General features: G+C 52.4%; 1 protein-coding gene across 2 annotated transcripts; it reads right to left on the bottom strand.

The window, feature by feature from the left end:
- Positions 1 to 1,717: 1,717 nt before the first annotated feature.
- Positions 1,718 to 14,440, bottom strand: MFSD2A (MFSD2 lysolipid transporter A, lysophospholipid). Of its 2 annotated transcripts, none has more exons than XM_020907344.2 (14): positions 14,175 to 14,440; positions 12,577 to 12,705; positions 10,928 to 11,052; positions 6,928 to 7,051; positions 6,740 to 6,818; positions 6,227 to 6,369; positions 5,677 to 5,767; positions 5,437 to 5,558; positions 5,147 to 5,230; positions 4,356 to 4,439; positions 4,149 to 4,261; positions 3,539 to 3,682; positions 3,272 to 3,448; positions 1,718 to 2,178 (listed from the first exon to the last, which is right to left on the bottom strand). In XM_020907344.2, the coding sequence occupies exons 1-14, from the start codon at positions 14,265 to 14,267 to the stop codon at positions 2,115 to 2,117; spliced, it is 1,572 nt and encodes a 523-aa protein (XP_020763003.2). In that variant the 5' UTR covers positions 14,268 to 14,440; the 3' UTR covers positions 1,718 to 2,114. The 2 variants fall into 2 exon arrangements, with proteins under 2 accessions (XP_020763003.2, XP_020763002.2); XM_020907343.2 differs by having other exon boundaries at positions 12,577 to 12,708; positions 14,175 to 14,439.
- Positions 14,441 to 15,130: the final 690 nt, after the last annotated feature.

Here is a 15,130-nt window from a genome sequence, read left to right on the forward strand (position 1 = left end):
ATATGGTTTGAGATCAAATCGAGGCCAGTGAAGACACAGGTACAATCATCCAGGTGAGAGAAGATGAAACCTGGGAAGCAATTGCAGTGACAGGGAAAGAAGCAAACTTGGGTGATTTAGGGAATTTCTGTTTTAAAGATGGGATTTGATGCTTATTGATTAGAGTGGAGGGAGAAGGGAGGTGAGTGGGCCTCTGTAAATGTCACCTCGGAGTCCTTGAATGCTCCAGCTGTGGAGATCAGACCAGAGCAGCTTCTGACCTGAGGGCAGCTCCAAAGGCAGCAGTGGGACTTGGCTGGGTGGTGGCAAAACTATTGGTTCACATAACAACCTAAAGCAGTGGTTCAAGAACACAGGCCCTATAGTGAGATAGCCTAGGTTCAAGTATCAGATTCTCCACTTACTAATTTTTCTGCACCTCAGTTTCCTGATCTGTAAAATGGGGAAGTTATGAGGACTAATGAAATTGATATTTACTAAGCATGTGTAACAGTGCCTATAAAGGGGGTTGTGTAGAACTTCATTCAGTAAATGGAGCTCCAATTCCAAAAAAAAAAAAAAAAAAATGGAGTCCCAAACCCAAAGTAAAAACCAAGCCTAAACAGTTTAACCATGTCTCTTCTCTGGGCCTCATTTATCCATCTACATAGAATAAGGGGCTAAAAAAAAAAAAGTGGCTAAATGAAAAAAGAAAACAAAACCAAAAAAAAATAATAAAAACAATAAAAAAGGGCTAGACTGATAGCCTCTAATCCTGCAAGTGCTGTTTTCTTGATTTTTGGGGGTTGGGGGGTGGAGCTTGGCCTGAGTGTATTACATGCAATGACTTGCTAAGACAACCTCCTACCAGCTTGCAAGGGCCAATTATTAAATTTTCAGGAAATTTTCAGGATTGAACAACTGCTGGTAACTTGAAATTGGCTACAGTGGGAATATTTACACTCCAGAAATAGGCAAATGCTACAAATGAGGCCTTTCCCACTGCCCTCCTCCCCGACACCAGTGGTGAGATCCTTCCTCTCAACCAACACATAGACTTGCTTTCCAACTCTGTCATCAGTGATAGAGAATCACAGGTCTCTTGGGCCCCCAGGGTCCTAATCACAGAATCTGCCCCAGCACAGCCAGCCCCGCTTGCTCAGGCATGCACAGGGCGGGCAGCAGAACACACAGGCCTGAGCAGAGCAAACTGGTTGTTCTCAGACTCAGGGTACACTGGGTAGTCCAGTCGTTAAGATACTGGAGTCTCACACACCTGGGATGTTATTCCAGTTAGATCTCTCTTGGCTGTGTGGGTTTAGCCAAGTTTCTGGCATACTGGGGCTCAGTTTCCTCATCTGTAAAATGGGGACAGGGGACTTCCCTGGTGGTCCAGTAGTTAAGACTGTGCTCCCACGGCAGAGGGCATGGATTCTAACCCTGGTAGGGGAACTAAGATCCCACATGCCACATAGCCCCCAAATTAAAAAATACTAATAAAATAAAATGGGGACAGTCCTGACCCAGCAAGATGGTTTCTAGGATTAAGTGAGAATGCCATCAAGGTGAAGGAAAACTTCCACACCTGGGCCTGGTACAGACAGATATTTACTAAATGTTAGCCAATGCTGTTGTTATACCTCCACACACATTCTGGCTGAATGCTCCCTCTCACTCTCTGCATCCTGGAACGGAAGGGCTCAGTGAGTTGCTGAGAACAAAGGCAGAAACAGGCAGCTCAGTTTTCCAGCTTTTATGAAAATTAATAACATTAATAGATCACAGACATATACATACATACACACTGCTATGTACATGGTCATTAAGTTATTAATTAGTCTCTGTATACAACATTTCTACATTAGTGTTCCAAGCTAGGCCCGATCAGTCCTTGGCATATTCACAGTAGCAGTCCCTGGGCTTGGCCCCCAGGGTGGTCACAGGGAGGCCGGTGACTGATGCCCACCCCATGAAAGGCACAGGAGGTGTCCTGGGTTGCTTACTATGAAGTCTTTAGCTCCCTTCCTGGCATCTGGAGACCAGCTATTTAGGGAGCAGGCAAGCGGGCCTCGAGTCTTTGTGTGGCCTGGTGACCCAGGCCCTATATATAGTGGCTTCAGGACATCCAGTATGCACTAGAGGATGCTGGCCAGTTCTGTAGAGTCTGTGTCAGAGCAGCCCGAGCTGCTGGCCTCTTCCCTGCAAGAACCAGAGGAGACAGGTTAGAGGAAGCATCCTTACTCACCTGCTTGTTCCCCGAGGGACCTAGGCTCTGCAGGCTTAGCTGACTGCCAGGTTAGTCTAAGTCACAGGACAGTGTTTGTTCACTCCCACTCAGCCCAGAAACTGCTGGTAGGTTTGTTCACTGTTCCTGCTGCCCTCAAGGCACCCCAAGCTCCAGTACTACACCCTGGCCTGGGCGGGTTGATGAGCAGGCATAACTTATTCCACTCTGCCCTATGGTCTTCACACTGAGGTCCTGCATGCCAGGAGAGCTGTGAAGAGTGTGGGCTCTGGAGTTAGAATACAGGGACTCAACCCCCAGGTCTGCCCTTTATCACTTGTCACCTTTCCTGGTTAAGCCTCAGTTTCTTCATCTGCAGAGTGTGAATCACAGGAATCTCTGACGCCCAAGGCTAGTAAGATGACTACAGGAGATCATGAGTACACTCTCTAAAATGTAGACCTCTTAGGTGACAGGGATTTTTGTTTGTATCATTCACTAGACCAAGGCTTGGCACATAGGCTTCCAGTATACATACTTGTTGAATGAATAAAGGTAAAACCACTCAGCATAAGCAGACAGCAAAGGGCTCGAGAAACATTAACTAGACTTCCCCAGGGGTCCAGTGGTTAAGAATCCACCCTCCAATGCAAGGGGATGTAGTCTTTAGCTCCCTTCCTGGCATCTGGAGACCCATCAATTCAATCCCTGGTTGAGGAACTAAGATCCTATATACAGAGGGGCAACTAAGCCCACATACTGCAACTAGAGAGGCCCCATGCCACAACTAGAGAAGCCTGCATGCCACAACAAAGATTCTATGTGCTGCAACTAAGACTCGATGCAGCCAAATAAATAAATATTTTTAAAAAATAAAATAGTCACACACACAAAAAGATACATCAACTGCCATTGTGATGAATGGGCAGAGGGGAAGGGCAGAGGAGAGGTGGTGGAGGGGAAGATGTGTGGGAGGCAGATCTGAGCTTCGCTGCTCCAGGAGGCGCTTTTCAAGGGCTTAGACTGGATGATGCCCTTTTGTCCACCAACCATCCCTTGCCCACTCACCTCAGAGCCTGCAGGGCCTTCTTGTTCTGCCGCCTCTTCTCCTCGTTGATGGGGTACAGCTTGAAGAGCAGCAGGCCTATGAGGATGAGGACTATGGGAGCCATGGTCACCAGCATCTTCAGCGTGAACTTGACACGTGCTGGCTGGGAGCAGCCACGGGTCTGGTACCCGGTGAAGCTGTGGGGCCCAGTGGTTAGGGGAGTGGTGAGGAGGGGGCACCTGGGGCCTGCCCCTGCCCAGCACTACCCAGACCCCCACCCCACTCACTCCAGACTGAGGGTGGAGATGCCCAGAGAGACGCCAGAGGCAAACTTGGTGAAGAAGACGTAGAAGGAGAAGAAGATGGGCTCGGTCCCATGGATGTGGGGCTGCTTCAAGTGGAAGTCATCAATGACGTCAGGCAGCATGGACCTGCACACAGTGGTGGCAGCCGTGAGCACCCTCCCACCCAGCAACCCCAGGCCTCCGCTAGCCCATGTGGTCCAGGTCTATAAGAACACTCCTCTGGGAGTTGGCGGTTCTATAGTACACACACACTGTTCAATGAGGAGATGGCAACTTCACGTGACTCAAAAAAGAAGGCCTCTTCCTCTGAGGTGAAGTAGCCCCACATGTAGTTGCTCAACTGGGCAAGGTAAGTGCAGGGTTTGAAACCCCATTTCCCACCCTGACTAGGTGCGCTCAAGCAGTTCACAATCTGTACAACTGTACTGGGAGGACCTGCCCCACTCCCAGCCTGGACCTGCAGAATGGCCTGCAGAAAGGGAAGATTCTTTTCTCCACAGATTCTCCCTAAGGAGTTTCAGAGCTGGGGAGCTGGGAAGCTGGGGAACATACCAAGGTGGACCTATATATATACACAAACACACACACTTACCACGGTAGTAAGAAGGCAGCTGCTACACTGATGCCAGCTGCCACAGCCACCACGTATGTGACAATCAGGTTACTCTCCATCAGGGCCACCAAGATGAGAAATGGCACTGCTGACTAGGAGAGTGGGTGTAGGGAGATGAGTCGGCTCGGAGGCTCCCAGTAGCAACCCCCAGGTCAGCCAAGGCCCGACCCCTTCAGCCCCACTCACCGAGATTCCAACGTATACAGCTGTCTTTTTGCCAAACCGGGTTAGGAACCATTGCCAGATGGGGATGGTGACTGTGGCTGAGAACTGTGGAGGGGCAAAGGGGGTGAAGGAAGTGGGTTAGAGCCCTGGAATCCCTCTTGCCCTTCCCAGGACTCCAAAGGTGCTGCTAGCCCTGACCAGGAGCAGTCAGATGCCATCACCTGGATTGCTCCACGGCAGCTGATGGCTCTTCAAGGGGCTGGGTCGAAGTCCTGATCTTATCTGCTGCCCTCTAAGCACAGAACTCTGAGTTCTGGCCTCCACGTCTTTGCTTTCACTATCCTTTCTACTTGAACATCTAACCCCAATCCTTTCTTTTTTCCCCAGTGTTACTGAGATATAATTGACAAGAACATTCTACTAGTTACTAGTTCAAGGTGTACAATATAAAGATAATTTTAAAATATTTATTTGTCTGTGCCAGGTCTTAGTTGCAGCATGTCTTTTTTTTTTCCCCATAGTTGCAGCATGCAAACTCTTGGTTACAGGATCTTCAGTGGCAGCATGTGCACTGGGAACATGGAGTCTTAGCCACTGGACCACCAGGGAAGTCCCAATAAAGATTTGATATATGTACCCAAACTCTTTTTTTCATAGTCCGACCTAAGCAACTGTAGGTCAGATCCAAATGTTCTGAGAAGCCTCCCTCATCCCTCACGACCTTGGGCCAGTCTGAGAAACATCCTCTGGCTATCCAAAGAATCATCTCACAGCCTAAGCCACTTCAGCCACCCTTGGGGCCCCACACGCACCATGATTGCCAGGAGCAGATTCTGGAATTCGTTCCGAAAGCCCAAGGTGTAGGTACAAAACAAGGCGAAGTTCCCCTCCACCAGCTGGGGGCCAGGATGGCATAGCAGGAAGGAGGACAAAGAAACAGATGATGCTGGAGCTGAGCCTCGAAGACTCTTCCCATGTTTGGGGGACCTCTACTCACCCCATCCCCATTCCACCTGTCCCTCAGGCCCTGTCACATTCTAAGGCCTATCCCATCCTCTACTGCACTCCCCCATCAGGCTGAGCATATCAGAGCCACACTCACCATGAAAGCCAAGGAGGTGAAGAGGAAGCCGGCAATAAGCTTGATGTATGGTCCATGGCTCATGACCAGCCGGAGGCCCCGAAAGAAGGGCATCTGCTTGGTCTGCTGAGTCTCGTAGGATTCTGGGAGCCAGAGAGGACAGTGAGCAGGAGCAGAGGCCCCTCCCATAGTCTGAGGCCCAGGCAGAGGGACAAAAACTGCCCCATGATGGGGCCTGCACCCCTCCCTGGGACCCCTCACCTCTCTGTTCCCGCACGCCCAGGGTCAGGATGACAGCACAGATGACATAGATGGAGGCAATGACTCCTGCCGCCAGCAGGTATGCATTTTGCTATAAAGCAGGTAAAGGTCACATAGAGACAGTCAGTCTGATTTCATCCCAGCTCCCAGGAGCTCTACTCAATGACCTTGGATTAGTCCCTTCTCTGGGGGCCTCTCTGTCTCCATCTGTGAAATGGGAAAGTTAGCCTGGGCCTACTGCTGCTTCCCAAAGCTGGAACAAGTCCAGATGAACAAAAGGCTAAGAAGGCCAGGATGTGGAGTCTGAAAGCCCATAGTTCAAATCTCCCCAAACCTAGTTTCTGCAACTCACTAGCTATACTACATTGGACAAATTATTTAGCCTCTCAGTGCATCAGTTTCCTTATCTGCAAAGTTGCCATATTAAAACTGTATGTAACAAATGCCCAACAAATTACCAACACTAGCCATTATTACTATTCTGAGGATAACTGCAAAGCACCCCATCATTCCTCATCTTCCCTCCATCCCTGCCCTGCCAAGGACTCACCGTTTCTTTGATCGAGGTGGAGCTCTGTGTGCGATTGACTGTAGAAGCATTGGCATCTGGGATACAAGGCGAATCTGCTTGGCCCACGATCTGCCCCTGGATTGCTGTGCCCAGCACTGTACCTAATACCTCCACGGTCATCCCTGAGCAGAAAAAAAAGACATCCTTTGGAAGGGCCGTATGGCTTGTGGGCCCCCAGGGAGGAAGGTCAGATGGATAGAAGCCCCAGAAGCTCTAGCCCCAGGTGATGAAAACAGCTCCAGATGTAATGGTTATAGGGTGGTAGGGTAGATGGCATCTTAGCTTAAACTTGTGGCGTTGCTGTGTGACCACTGCCTGATCCTTGTACCTCTCTGATCTCAAGAGAGCAATCAGTTATTTTTTAGTATGGTTTCACACCTACTTCCAAGAGCAGAGAGCTGAGCCCATAAGGGAAGAAACATGGTAGGAGGGTCAAGGAGTGGGGGACCCTGGGTCCCTGGTGGGTGGGATCAGTGGGCTGGGGAAACTTACGATAGGCAGTGGCAGAATCACGCTCACTCTGCTCCGTGCTGATGAACATGGTGAGAGCTGAGTAGGGAACGTGGAAACACTGGCATGGAAGAGAGGCCCTCGGCCAGTCAGACGATGGACAGACAGATGTGGCTTTGGGCACCAACCCCGGAGGCCCCAGGGACTTCCCTCCCCCTGCCCACACTCACCGTGACCAGCGTTTCAAAGAGGCAGTAGAAAAGCAAGTACCACAGGGTCTGGCCCTGGTGGAAGTCGGGCACGAACCAGATGAGGAAGTAGGCGATGATGGCCAGGGGTGTGGAGAAGATGATCCTGAGGAAGGGGAGAGTCTGAGTGGGGGCTGGATGTCAGGCCTGGCCTGGACTCTTCAGCAGCCCCAGAGGGTGCCGGGCGGGAAGGAAATTCCTACCTCTGGGTCCACCCACCCTGGGGTCTCTGGGAAGGTACTGATGGCCAACCCTGGAAGGCCAGACTGAGGCAGGGTTCTGGCCTACAATCCCGAGCACGGAGCATGAGGTCAGACCCTCCCAAGGCTTGCCCCCTCTCCCCAGGGGTGAACGCTCCAGAGATGGGGGCTTTCTTGGGCTCGGGGATGAGAATGGAGGCTGAGACTTCGGGGAGAAGGAGCAGCCCCAGTGCTGGGGTTCTCACCATTGTGTGTACACACGGGGCGAGGGAGGCCAACTCCAGGGGAAGGTTTCCTTCTGGAGCGGCCGCAAGGGAGGACTGGGCTCCATGAAATAACTATACGTGGGGGTGGGGGTGGCAAAGGTCTGCCTCCCCACATGTGAATCCCATGGTCCAGAAAGATCCCACAGGCCACAGAGCAACTAAATCCATGCCCCACTACTGAGCCTGTGCTCTGCAACAAGAGAAGCCCACCACCATGAGAAGCCCATGAACTGCAGCTAGAGAGAGGTCCCTGTTCACTGCAACTGGAGAAAGCCTGTGTGCAGCACCCAAGGCTCCGTGCTGTCAAACATAAAATAAATAAAATCTTAAAAAAAAAAAAGAAAAGGCAGCTGAGAACCAAGGCCATGGAGAACCGTGGTTAGAAGAAAGGCCCACAATTCAGGGATCCAGTTCTGGCTCTACTACTAACTATTAATAACTTGGTCTTGGGCAAGTTATTTAACTGCTCTGAGACTCATTTTCTCATCTGTAAAAGGAGAGTAGTAAGAACACCTACCTTACCTTCAACATTTACTCAAGAAATATTCAAGTGCTAACTCTGAGCTGAGCGCTATTCTAATGACTTGGAATGTATCAGGAAACAAAACATACAAGTCACTGCCCTCATGACATTTATATGCTAGTTGGCAAACAAAAAATAAACATAAGATATATACTATGCAGCCTTAAAAAGGGATGAAATTCTGAAACATGCTACAATATAAACCTAGAAGTGACACAAAAAGACAAATCTGGTATGATCTCACTTAGATGAGTCAGATTCATAAACAGAAGACAATTGGTTGCCAGGGGCTGGAGGGAAAGAAGGAATGGAGAGTTAGTGTTTAATGGGTACAGAGTTTCAGTTTGGAAAAAGTTCTGGAGATGGTTGTGCAACAATGTGACTATACTTAATGCCACTGAATTGTACACTTGAAAATGGCTAAAACGGTAAATTAAAATTTTTTTAGTCTTTTATCACACACACACACACACACACACACACACACACACACACAAAAGCTACATAATGTATTAGATGGTAATTAAGTGCTGCGGAAAATAGGAAGCAGGCTGAAAGGGATTAAGAGTATGGGGGTACAATCCATAGCCAAGTGGACAAAGTTGCCCTCACTGAGAAGGTGACCTCTGTGCCAAGATGAGAGGGAGTTGGCCTTGCAGAGCTTTCGGGGCAAGGGTGCTCAGGCCGGAAAAGTGCTCCAGCAGGTCTGGGGAGTAGCAGGAGGTCAGGGGGCTGGAGTATGGGAGATGCAATTAGGAGATGAGCTTGGAGAGGAAATGGGATACCAGGGCTCTACAGGCCATTGTAAGGACTTTGGCTCTGCGTCATTGGGTTGAAGTAGTTAATATTAAGATGCAGAACAGCACTTGGGACACAGTGAGTGCTGCGATTATCACGCCAGGAAAGCCCAGCAGGAGACTTCAGGGAGCTGTTAAGAGCCCTGGGCTGGGACTCCCACCTCAGGTCCAGCCCTGCTGCATCTTCCATGTGACCATGCTGACAGCCTGCCTCTCACTGGACGGCCCTGAGAGCTCCAGGAAAGTGTTTGTCAAAGTCTTCCTGGTTTAAAAAGGAAGACTTACATGCTGACTGAGGGCAGGGGCTGATCTGAGGCCTAGGAGGAGACGGGGGCGGTCCCAGGGCTATGAATCCCTGCCTGGAAGGCCCAGCCTCTTCTTACACTGAAAGGAGAAGGGGTCCCAGGTCCTAACAGGTATGGATGGAGAGGAGGGTCATGTGTATTACATGGCAGCCTTCAGCACGCACTCAGACGGGGGTGGGGGTACCACTCAGAGAGATATTGCCAGGAGGTCCCACCCAGACAGCTGAGGACATGTCCAGAGACATGCGTCAAATCAGAAACCAGCCCGAAGGGCCCTCAGCTACTTCACCAAGCTGGCTGCCACACCTGCCCAGGCAGGCAAGATGGCCTCAGAGCCTACCTCCCACAGGGAGGGCTTCCTCCCCTCCCCCTCCCTCGCCCCACCCCACCCCTCCCCTCCCAAATCCTCCCAGAACAAGGGCTCCTCTGGCAGCCCTCGCCAAAATACTCCAGTCCAAGCGGCAGGGCTGAGGAAGCTGAGGAACCCAAAGTGACTGAAAGTAACCCGGGTTACTGCTGCCTCAGGCTGGCCCTAGTGGCTGCCTGCCATTGGCTGTGCCTCATGAGGAGATGTGGCAGCAGGGCCCCGCCCCCACCAGCTGTCAGGGAGGCGGGTACAAGGGCCCAGTCTCAGGGGCCCGGCTGCCTGGGAGCCCCAGCATCCTGCGCAGGTAAGGCAGGCCCTCCTGTCCCCTGGCCCCGAAGCCTGGATCAAAGGCCTCAACCTGGGCCTTCGCCAGGGGCTGGCGGGATTTTGGAGGGAGGGGGGCCTCGTGGGAAAGGAAGCTGTGGTGGGGGGGGCAGGGACTGTGGGAAGAGCTTTGATGGCCGGAGACCAGGTATGGGCGCCCCTGGGGCAGGAAGGCGCCCACTTGAGCCTGGATGGGCCAGAGATGAAAGGGGTATGTCCTCCTCCCCCCCAACCACCAAGCAGGATGTCCTGGAGGGAACCAGAGCTCCGGCCTGTTCGCCTGTCCCTTGTGCCTGCCTTTGCCGTCTGATCTGTGGCACCACCTCCCCCAACCCTGCCTCACAGTCTGAAGCTGAGGAGTGTCGGCTTTGTATCAAAGGAAAAGGTTGTTCTCAGGGTCCAAGAGGTTATGCACTCCCATTCTCGGTTTTATCTTCCACCCTTACCCCACCTCCAGGAGCCATGTGTCAGGCACTGTTCTAAGTACATTATATGCTGTGTGTATGTATTTGCCACTCGGTCATGTTCAACTCTTTGCAACCCCATGAACTGTAGCTCACCAGGTTCCTCTGTTCATGGAATTCCCCAGGCAAGAATACTGGAGTGGGTTGCCATTCCCTTCTCCAGAGGCTCTTCCCAACCCAGGGATCAAACCCACATCTCCCACACTGCAGGCAGATTCTTTACTGTCTGAACCACCAGGGAAGCCAAGTACATTATATATTACAAAATTTAATTCTCACCACAACCCAGTGAGGAAGGCATAATTATTATCTCCACTGTGCAGATGAAGGAACTTGAGGCCGAGGTGTTAAATGTCTTGCCCAAGGTGGTACAGCTATAAGTGGTCAAGTTGGTATTAAAACTGAGGCAGGCTGGCTCCAGAGTGTAACCTTTTGACCACTATAGGAAGTGATGGAGTGGGAGAGGTTAGAATTCCAGTTTCATGGAAGGGATAGGACCTTGGCGAGGAATGAGGCCTGAGACAGGGGAATCTGCTCAGTCTAACAGCTGGACCAGCCTGAACTGGCAAGAGTTCCAGTACCCATGACTGGGCCAGCTGAGGCCTTGCTCAGGCTTTTGCCACCATTCCTTCTTCTCACCTCCCAGTCTGTGACAAACGAGAGGGAAAGACCATGGGGTAGCAGACACACCAGAGGCCCCGCCTTCTACCGACCTGAAAGAGCATCTTCTACTCACCAGGGCATGAGGCGGCCCAGGCGGGTCCAGGGAGATTTGCTAATGCAGAAGCCCACCAGGGGGTCTGTGATGGCATCCCAAGCTCGGCCCACGAATAGGATGATGGAAGCAGAGAAAGGATCCACCTGGGATGTGGAACAGGAAAAATATGACGCCCTCTTCCTTCATCTGATGGGCAACCTCAACCCTCATTGATGGGCAAAAGCAGGGCTCCCTCCCCACTTCGGCCAGGCCATCAGGACCCTGTTCTGCTCCTACGCAGGCCTCAAGCATCATTACTTGCCTTGTTAATAATGACAACAACAGTTCCCCAACAGCAGAGGTACTATGTGTCTCCTGAGAAACTTTCCCAGATTCGCCCCCTTCTGTCCTCCCCTCCACTGCCCTTGAAAACTCATCAATTACAATGAATCCAGATTGCATTTCCTTGTCTCCCTCTCACAAGCCCCTAACCACTTGATGCCAGAACAAGCATTTGAGGGACTTCCCTATGGCCTAGTGGCTAAGACTCTACGCTCACAATTCAGGGGGTCTAGGTTTGACTCCTGAAGGGGGAATAAGATCCCACATGCTGCAACTAAATGTAACTAAGATGCAGCGCAGGCAAACAAAAGCAGAGATAGCATTTGCTGGGTCACCATAGTGGCCCTCAGTTTTCCCATCTGTATAATGGTGTTATGATCCCCTTCTTACAGGGTCGAGCTCTATCTTGGATGTGGAAAAAGGATTAAATAGAAAAAATGTTGAGAAGGTAGGCTGCTACTATCACTACCCATTAAAGTTATACTTCTGCCTCCAGAACTTCTCGGCTTATAGACAATTTTTCTGGACTCTTCTTCATTCATCAAGGCTCTGCTATTACTATCACTCCAGGAAGATGGAGAGGACTTTCCTTCTGACTTTTCTAACTTTTTACATTTTGACAGGGGGTTGGTCATATTTGCACCACACTTAGGACCCAGGGCATCAGAGTTGCTTGAAAACTAGCCGCTTAAAGGGAGTCATTTGTCCTTTCTGGGGCTCAGGGATCCCCATCTGTAAGTGAATACCACTAAGATGCCTTGTTTGGAAAGTCCACTTTCCAAACCGGTGTGTGCACCCTAAGAGTCTTGGCAGTTTGGCCTCCCATTCTTGCAGCAGACAAGGTGAATTCTCAGGATGCCAGGCTGCTGGCTGAGGAGCCCTGTGACACCCTAAGTACCCTGTGAGGGCCCCTCGGTCCACTTGCATGCCTCTGCTCCTTAGGTGAAGGTGGGATGCACCGCGTCCACAGGCCTGACAACATCCACCAACCCCTGAGCCAAGCCAGCTGACTGCCGTCCAGCTGGGGACATGGTGTGCCAGTCTCTTCTAAGAACATCACAGCAGGCTTTATTCTCTCAAACCATTGCCTACCCCTCCAGGCTCTGTTGCTCTTGCCAGGCAAGGAGGAGTTGCCTGACCTTGCCAGCTAAGACTCCTGGGGCTGAGAGACTCCCCTTCTGGATACTCTCCAAAGCCTTATTTCTAATCCACTGTGACTCTGAGAGGCAGAAGTGTAGGGGTGCGTGGTCCCATTTCCCAGATGAGGGAAAAAACCCTAGCCTAGAGTCCATAGTCTCTCCCACTTTGGGATGATGGAGGAGCCATAGGGAGTTCAGTTCACTCACCTGAGCTACATCCAACAGGTAGATCTGTAGGAAGAACCCCAGGGCACATCCCGTCACCTGGTAAGGGGCTCCTCCAACTGCATAGCAAAGTTTGTTGCAAACGGACAACTGCTTTTTCTTCTTTGGTTCCTTCTGGGAAGAAGAGCAAAGAATGAAGAGACCCACGAGACTGGCCTCCATCCTAGAACTTTCCAGAGCCAGGACCATCCCTCTAACCAACTCTGCCAGGAAGGATAAGTCTGCCTTGCCCTGTTCCCACCCAGGGAGAGCTCACTTCTCACAAGAAAAGAGAGGACTTCTCTGGTTTTAAAAATCTGGAAAAGGCAAATTCATACTGAGGAAGTAGCCCCCAAGCCGCCTCACCCCACCCCAGACCCTGACCAGTGCACCATCCCTTAAGAACTCCTCCCAAGGCCTCAGTCATGCTTCTTTCCAAGTTGAAGGGGGAGCATGCTCCAGCAGGGAACCTGTCCCCACCTAGCACCAACTGCCACAACCTGAAAATCCTCTTGCTGCCAAAAGCTGCCTAGGCCCAGGCCTGGCTCCCACCATGGTTCAGAGGGTAGAACCCACCTGCCTACTGGGTGAGAGCTCTAGAGATCTGTAAGGGCCCAGCCCAGTTGGCTGTAGGCACAGCTGTTCCTTCCATCTGTCCCAGAGCCTCCCTGGCCCCTGGAGGCAGCTAGACCTTCAGGCAAACCCAGGAGATGTCCTACCCTCCCTCTCGCTGCCCCCTTCCCCCAGAGCACAGGGGATCTTGTTGTGGCGACCGGGGGGTAGGGGGAGGGGTAGGGGGGTAGGAAGGCCTCTAGGTGCTGGGTTGGGCCCTCTCTGGGTGGGGCACTAGGGAGGTTAAGGTTGCCCAGGGAAAGCAGATTACTCATACATTGCAGCAGCATTAATTGCCTACCCAGGCTCCTTCCAAAGATCGGTTAATAAAATTAAAACGAAAAGGCAGTCACCTCCCAGGCAGATATATTGCCTGGGATCCCTCTCTGGGGAAGCCTGATGTCACTGGGTCCTTCATTACGTCCAGAGAGCTGGGAACGGGGCCGAAAGTCAAGACAGGCAAAGCGCAGTGTACGCGCGACCCGATACCTACACTCAGAGAGCCTACCGGATGCGGCTCCTTTAAGAGCAGAGCTCTTGTTTTATGAATGAACTTGATCGGCCCTCGCCGCAGAGTTGAGAAGCTAGCGTAGGATGTGGGGGTGGGGAGTAGGCGGATGAGAGATGGGGGACCAAGGTAGTTTCCCAGATTTCTGGGGTCTCCCTGCCGTCTAGGGCAGCAAACTTGAGCGGCTGATCACAGAGGAACGGAAAGCTGCTAGGCAGAGCCGGGCACCACGTGGAACTCCCAGTAAGGCTGCTCTCCAGAAATGCCCAGAGCTGGGGTGGGCAAAGGGGGAGCCTGGCGCCTACAAACCTTTTCCATCACTCCCCGACTCCAGGGCACCCCCAGGGCTCTCTCCTGCCTCTGGGTTCTTCTGTTCCTGGCTTAGCCCAATGTGTCCCAGAACCAGGCTTATCCCGCGACGCCCCCATCTCATCCTGGCCCCCCATCCCAGACCCTCCACCTGGGGTTGCGGGGACCTCACCTTCACCTGGACCGGTCGTTCACCGGCTTGGAGGATGCTGGTGGGCAGAAGTCCCGCGGCGGAGCCGCTCTCGGCGCCCTCTCCTTTGGCCATGACCCGCGGGCCACGCCGCCCGGAGACCGGGAGGCCGGGATGCTCCTCTGCTCCGCGGGCCTCCGCTCCGCCCGGGCTCGCGTTGTAGTTGTAGCCGCCGCCGCCACTTCTGTCGCCGCACGCTAGTTAACCCCGCAGGCGGCTGGGCGAAGCACTCACTCCCCTGCACGCCCCCCGCGCCTCTTAAAGGTTCGCCCAGCCCTCTCTGATCTGGCCAATCCTGGAGCTTTGCTACCCCGCCTCCAGCCAATCCTGGAGCCCGCCGGTCCTCCCGCCTGCCCAAACCACCCGGCTGCTAGCTGGTGCCATCCAGCCACGTTCTCTAGTCCGGAACCCGTATCCGGCTGCGCGTGCTCCGCGCAACCTCGGGGGAAGGCTTGGGGAGACCCACCTGACGCGCTCGAGGAAACTGAAGCCCAAGGCTAAAAGTGACCTGCCCAAGGACCCCCAGAGTGAGTTCTCCCAGAGCGAGATCTACACCTCATGACTTCGGGCCCGCAGGTCCAGGAAAAGTAGGGGCTCCAAAGCCCACTGCCCCCCTTTAACGTCTGGAGTCAAATCGAGTCTCCTGCTCTAAACCTGGAGTATGTAGCGCTGGCACCTTCCTAACCGACGCCCCTCTCTCTTTCCCCAAGATGGACTATTTCTTCTTACGGACAGTGGCATCTTTGGGGTGCTCATGATGGGGAGAAAGACAAGGTGAGGTAATGAGGCATACAGAGGCAACGCGTCGCCTCAGGCAGAAAGCCCCCAGTTTGTGGAAAGGAGTCGAGACCACAGCCATTAGCACACAATGATAGTAACAGCCGCATTTTATGGAGAATTTCCTCCAGGCTTGACACGATTCCTTCAGCCCTTTAACC

This window comes from Odocoileus virginianus, chromosome 5 (genome assembly GCF_023699985.2).
Source record: "Odocoileus virginianus isolate 20LAN1187 ecotype Illinois chromosome 5, Ovbor_1.2, whole genome shotgun sequence".
In the NCBI taxonomy this organism is placed as follows: domain Eukaryota; kingdom Metazoa; phylum Chordata; class Mammalia; order Artiodactyla; family Cervidae; genus Odocoileus; species Odocoileus virginianus.

Excerpts from the sequence above, each read along its gene's own strand:
- MFSD2A (XM_020907343.2), bottom strand. The coding sequence starts at position 14,267 with ATGGCCAAAGGAGAGGGCGCCGAGAGCGGCTCCGCCGCGGGACTTCTG. Across the intron at positions 6,370-6,739 it reads TGATTCTGCCACTGCCTATC|GGATGACCGTGGAGGTATTA; the intron begins GTAAGTTTCCCC and ends TTTTCTGCTCAG. Across the intron at positions 5,768-6,226 it reads CCACCTCGATCAAAGAAACG|CAAAATGCATACCTGCTGGC; the intron begins GTGAGTCCTTGG and ends CCTGCTTTATAG.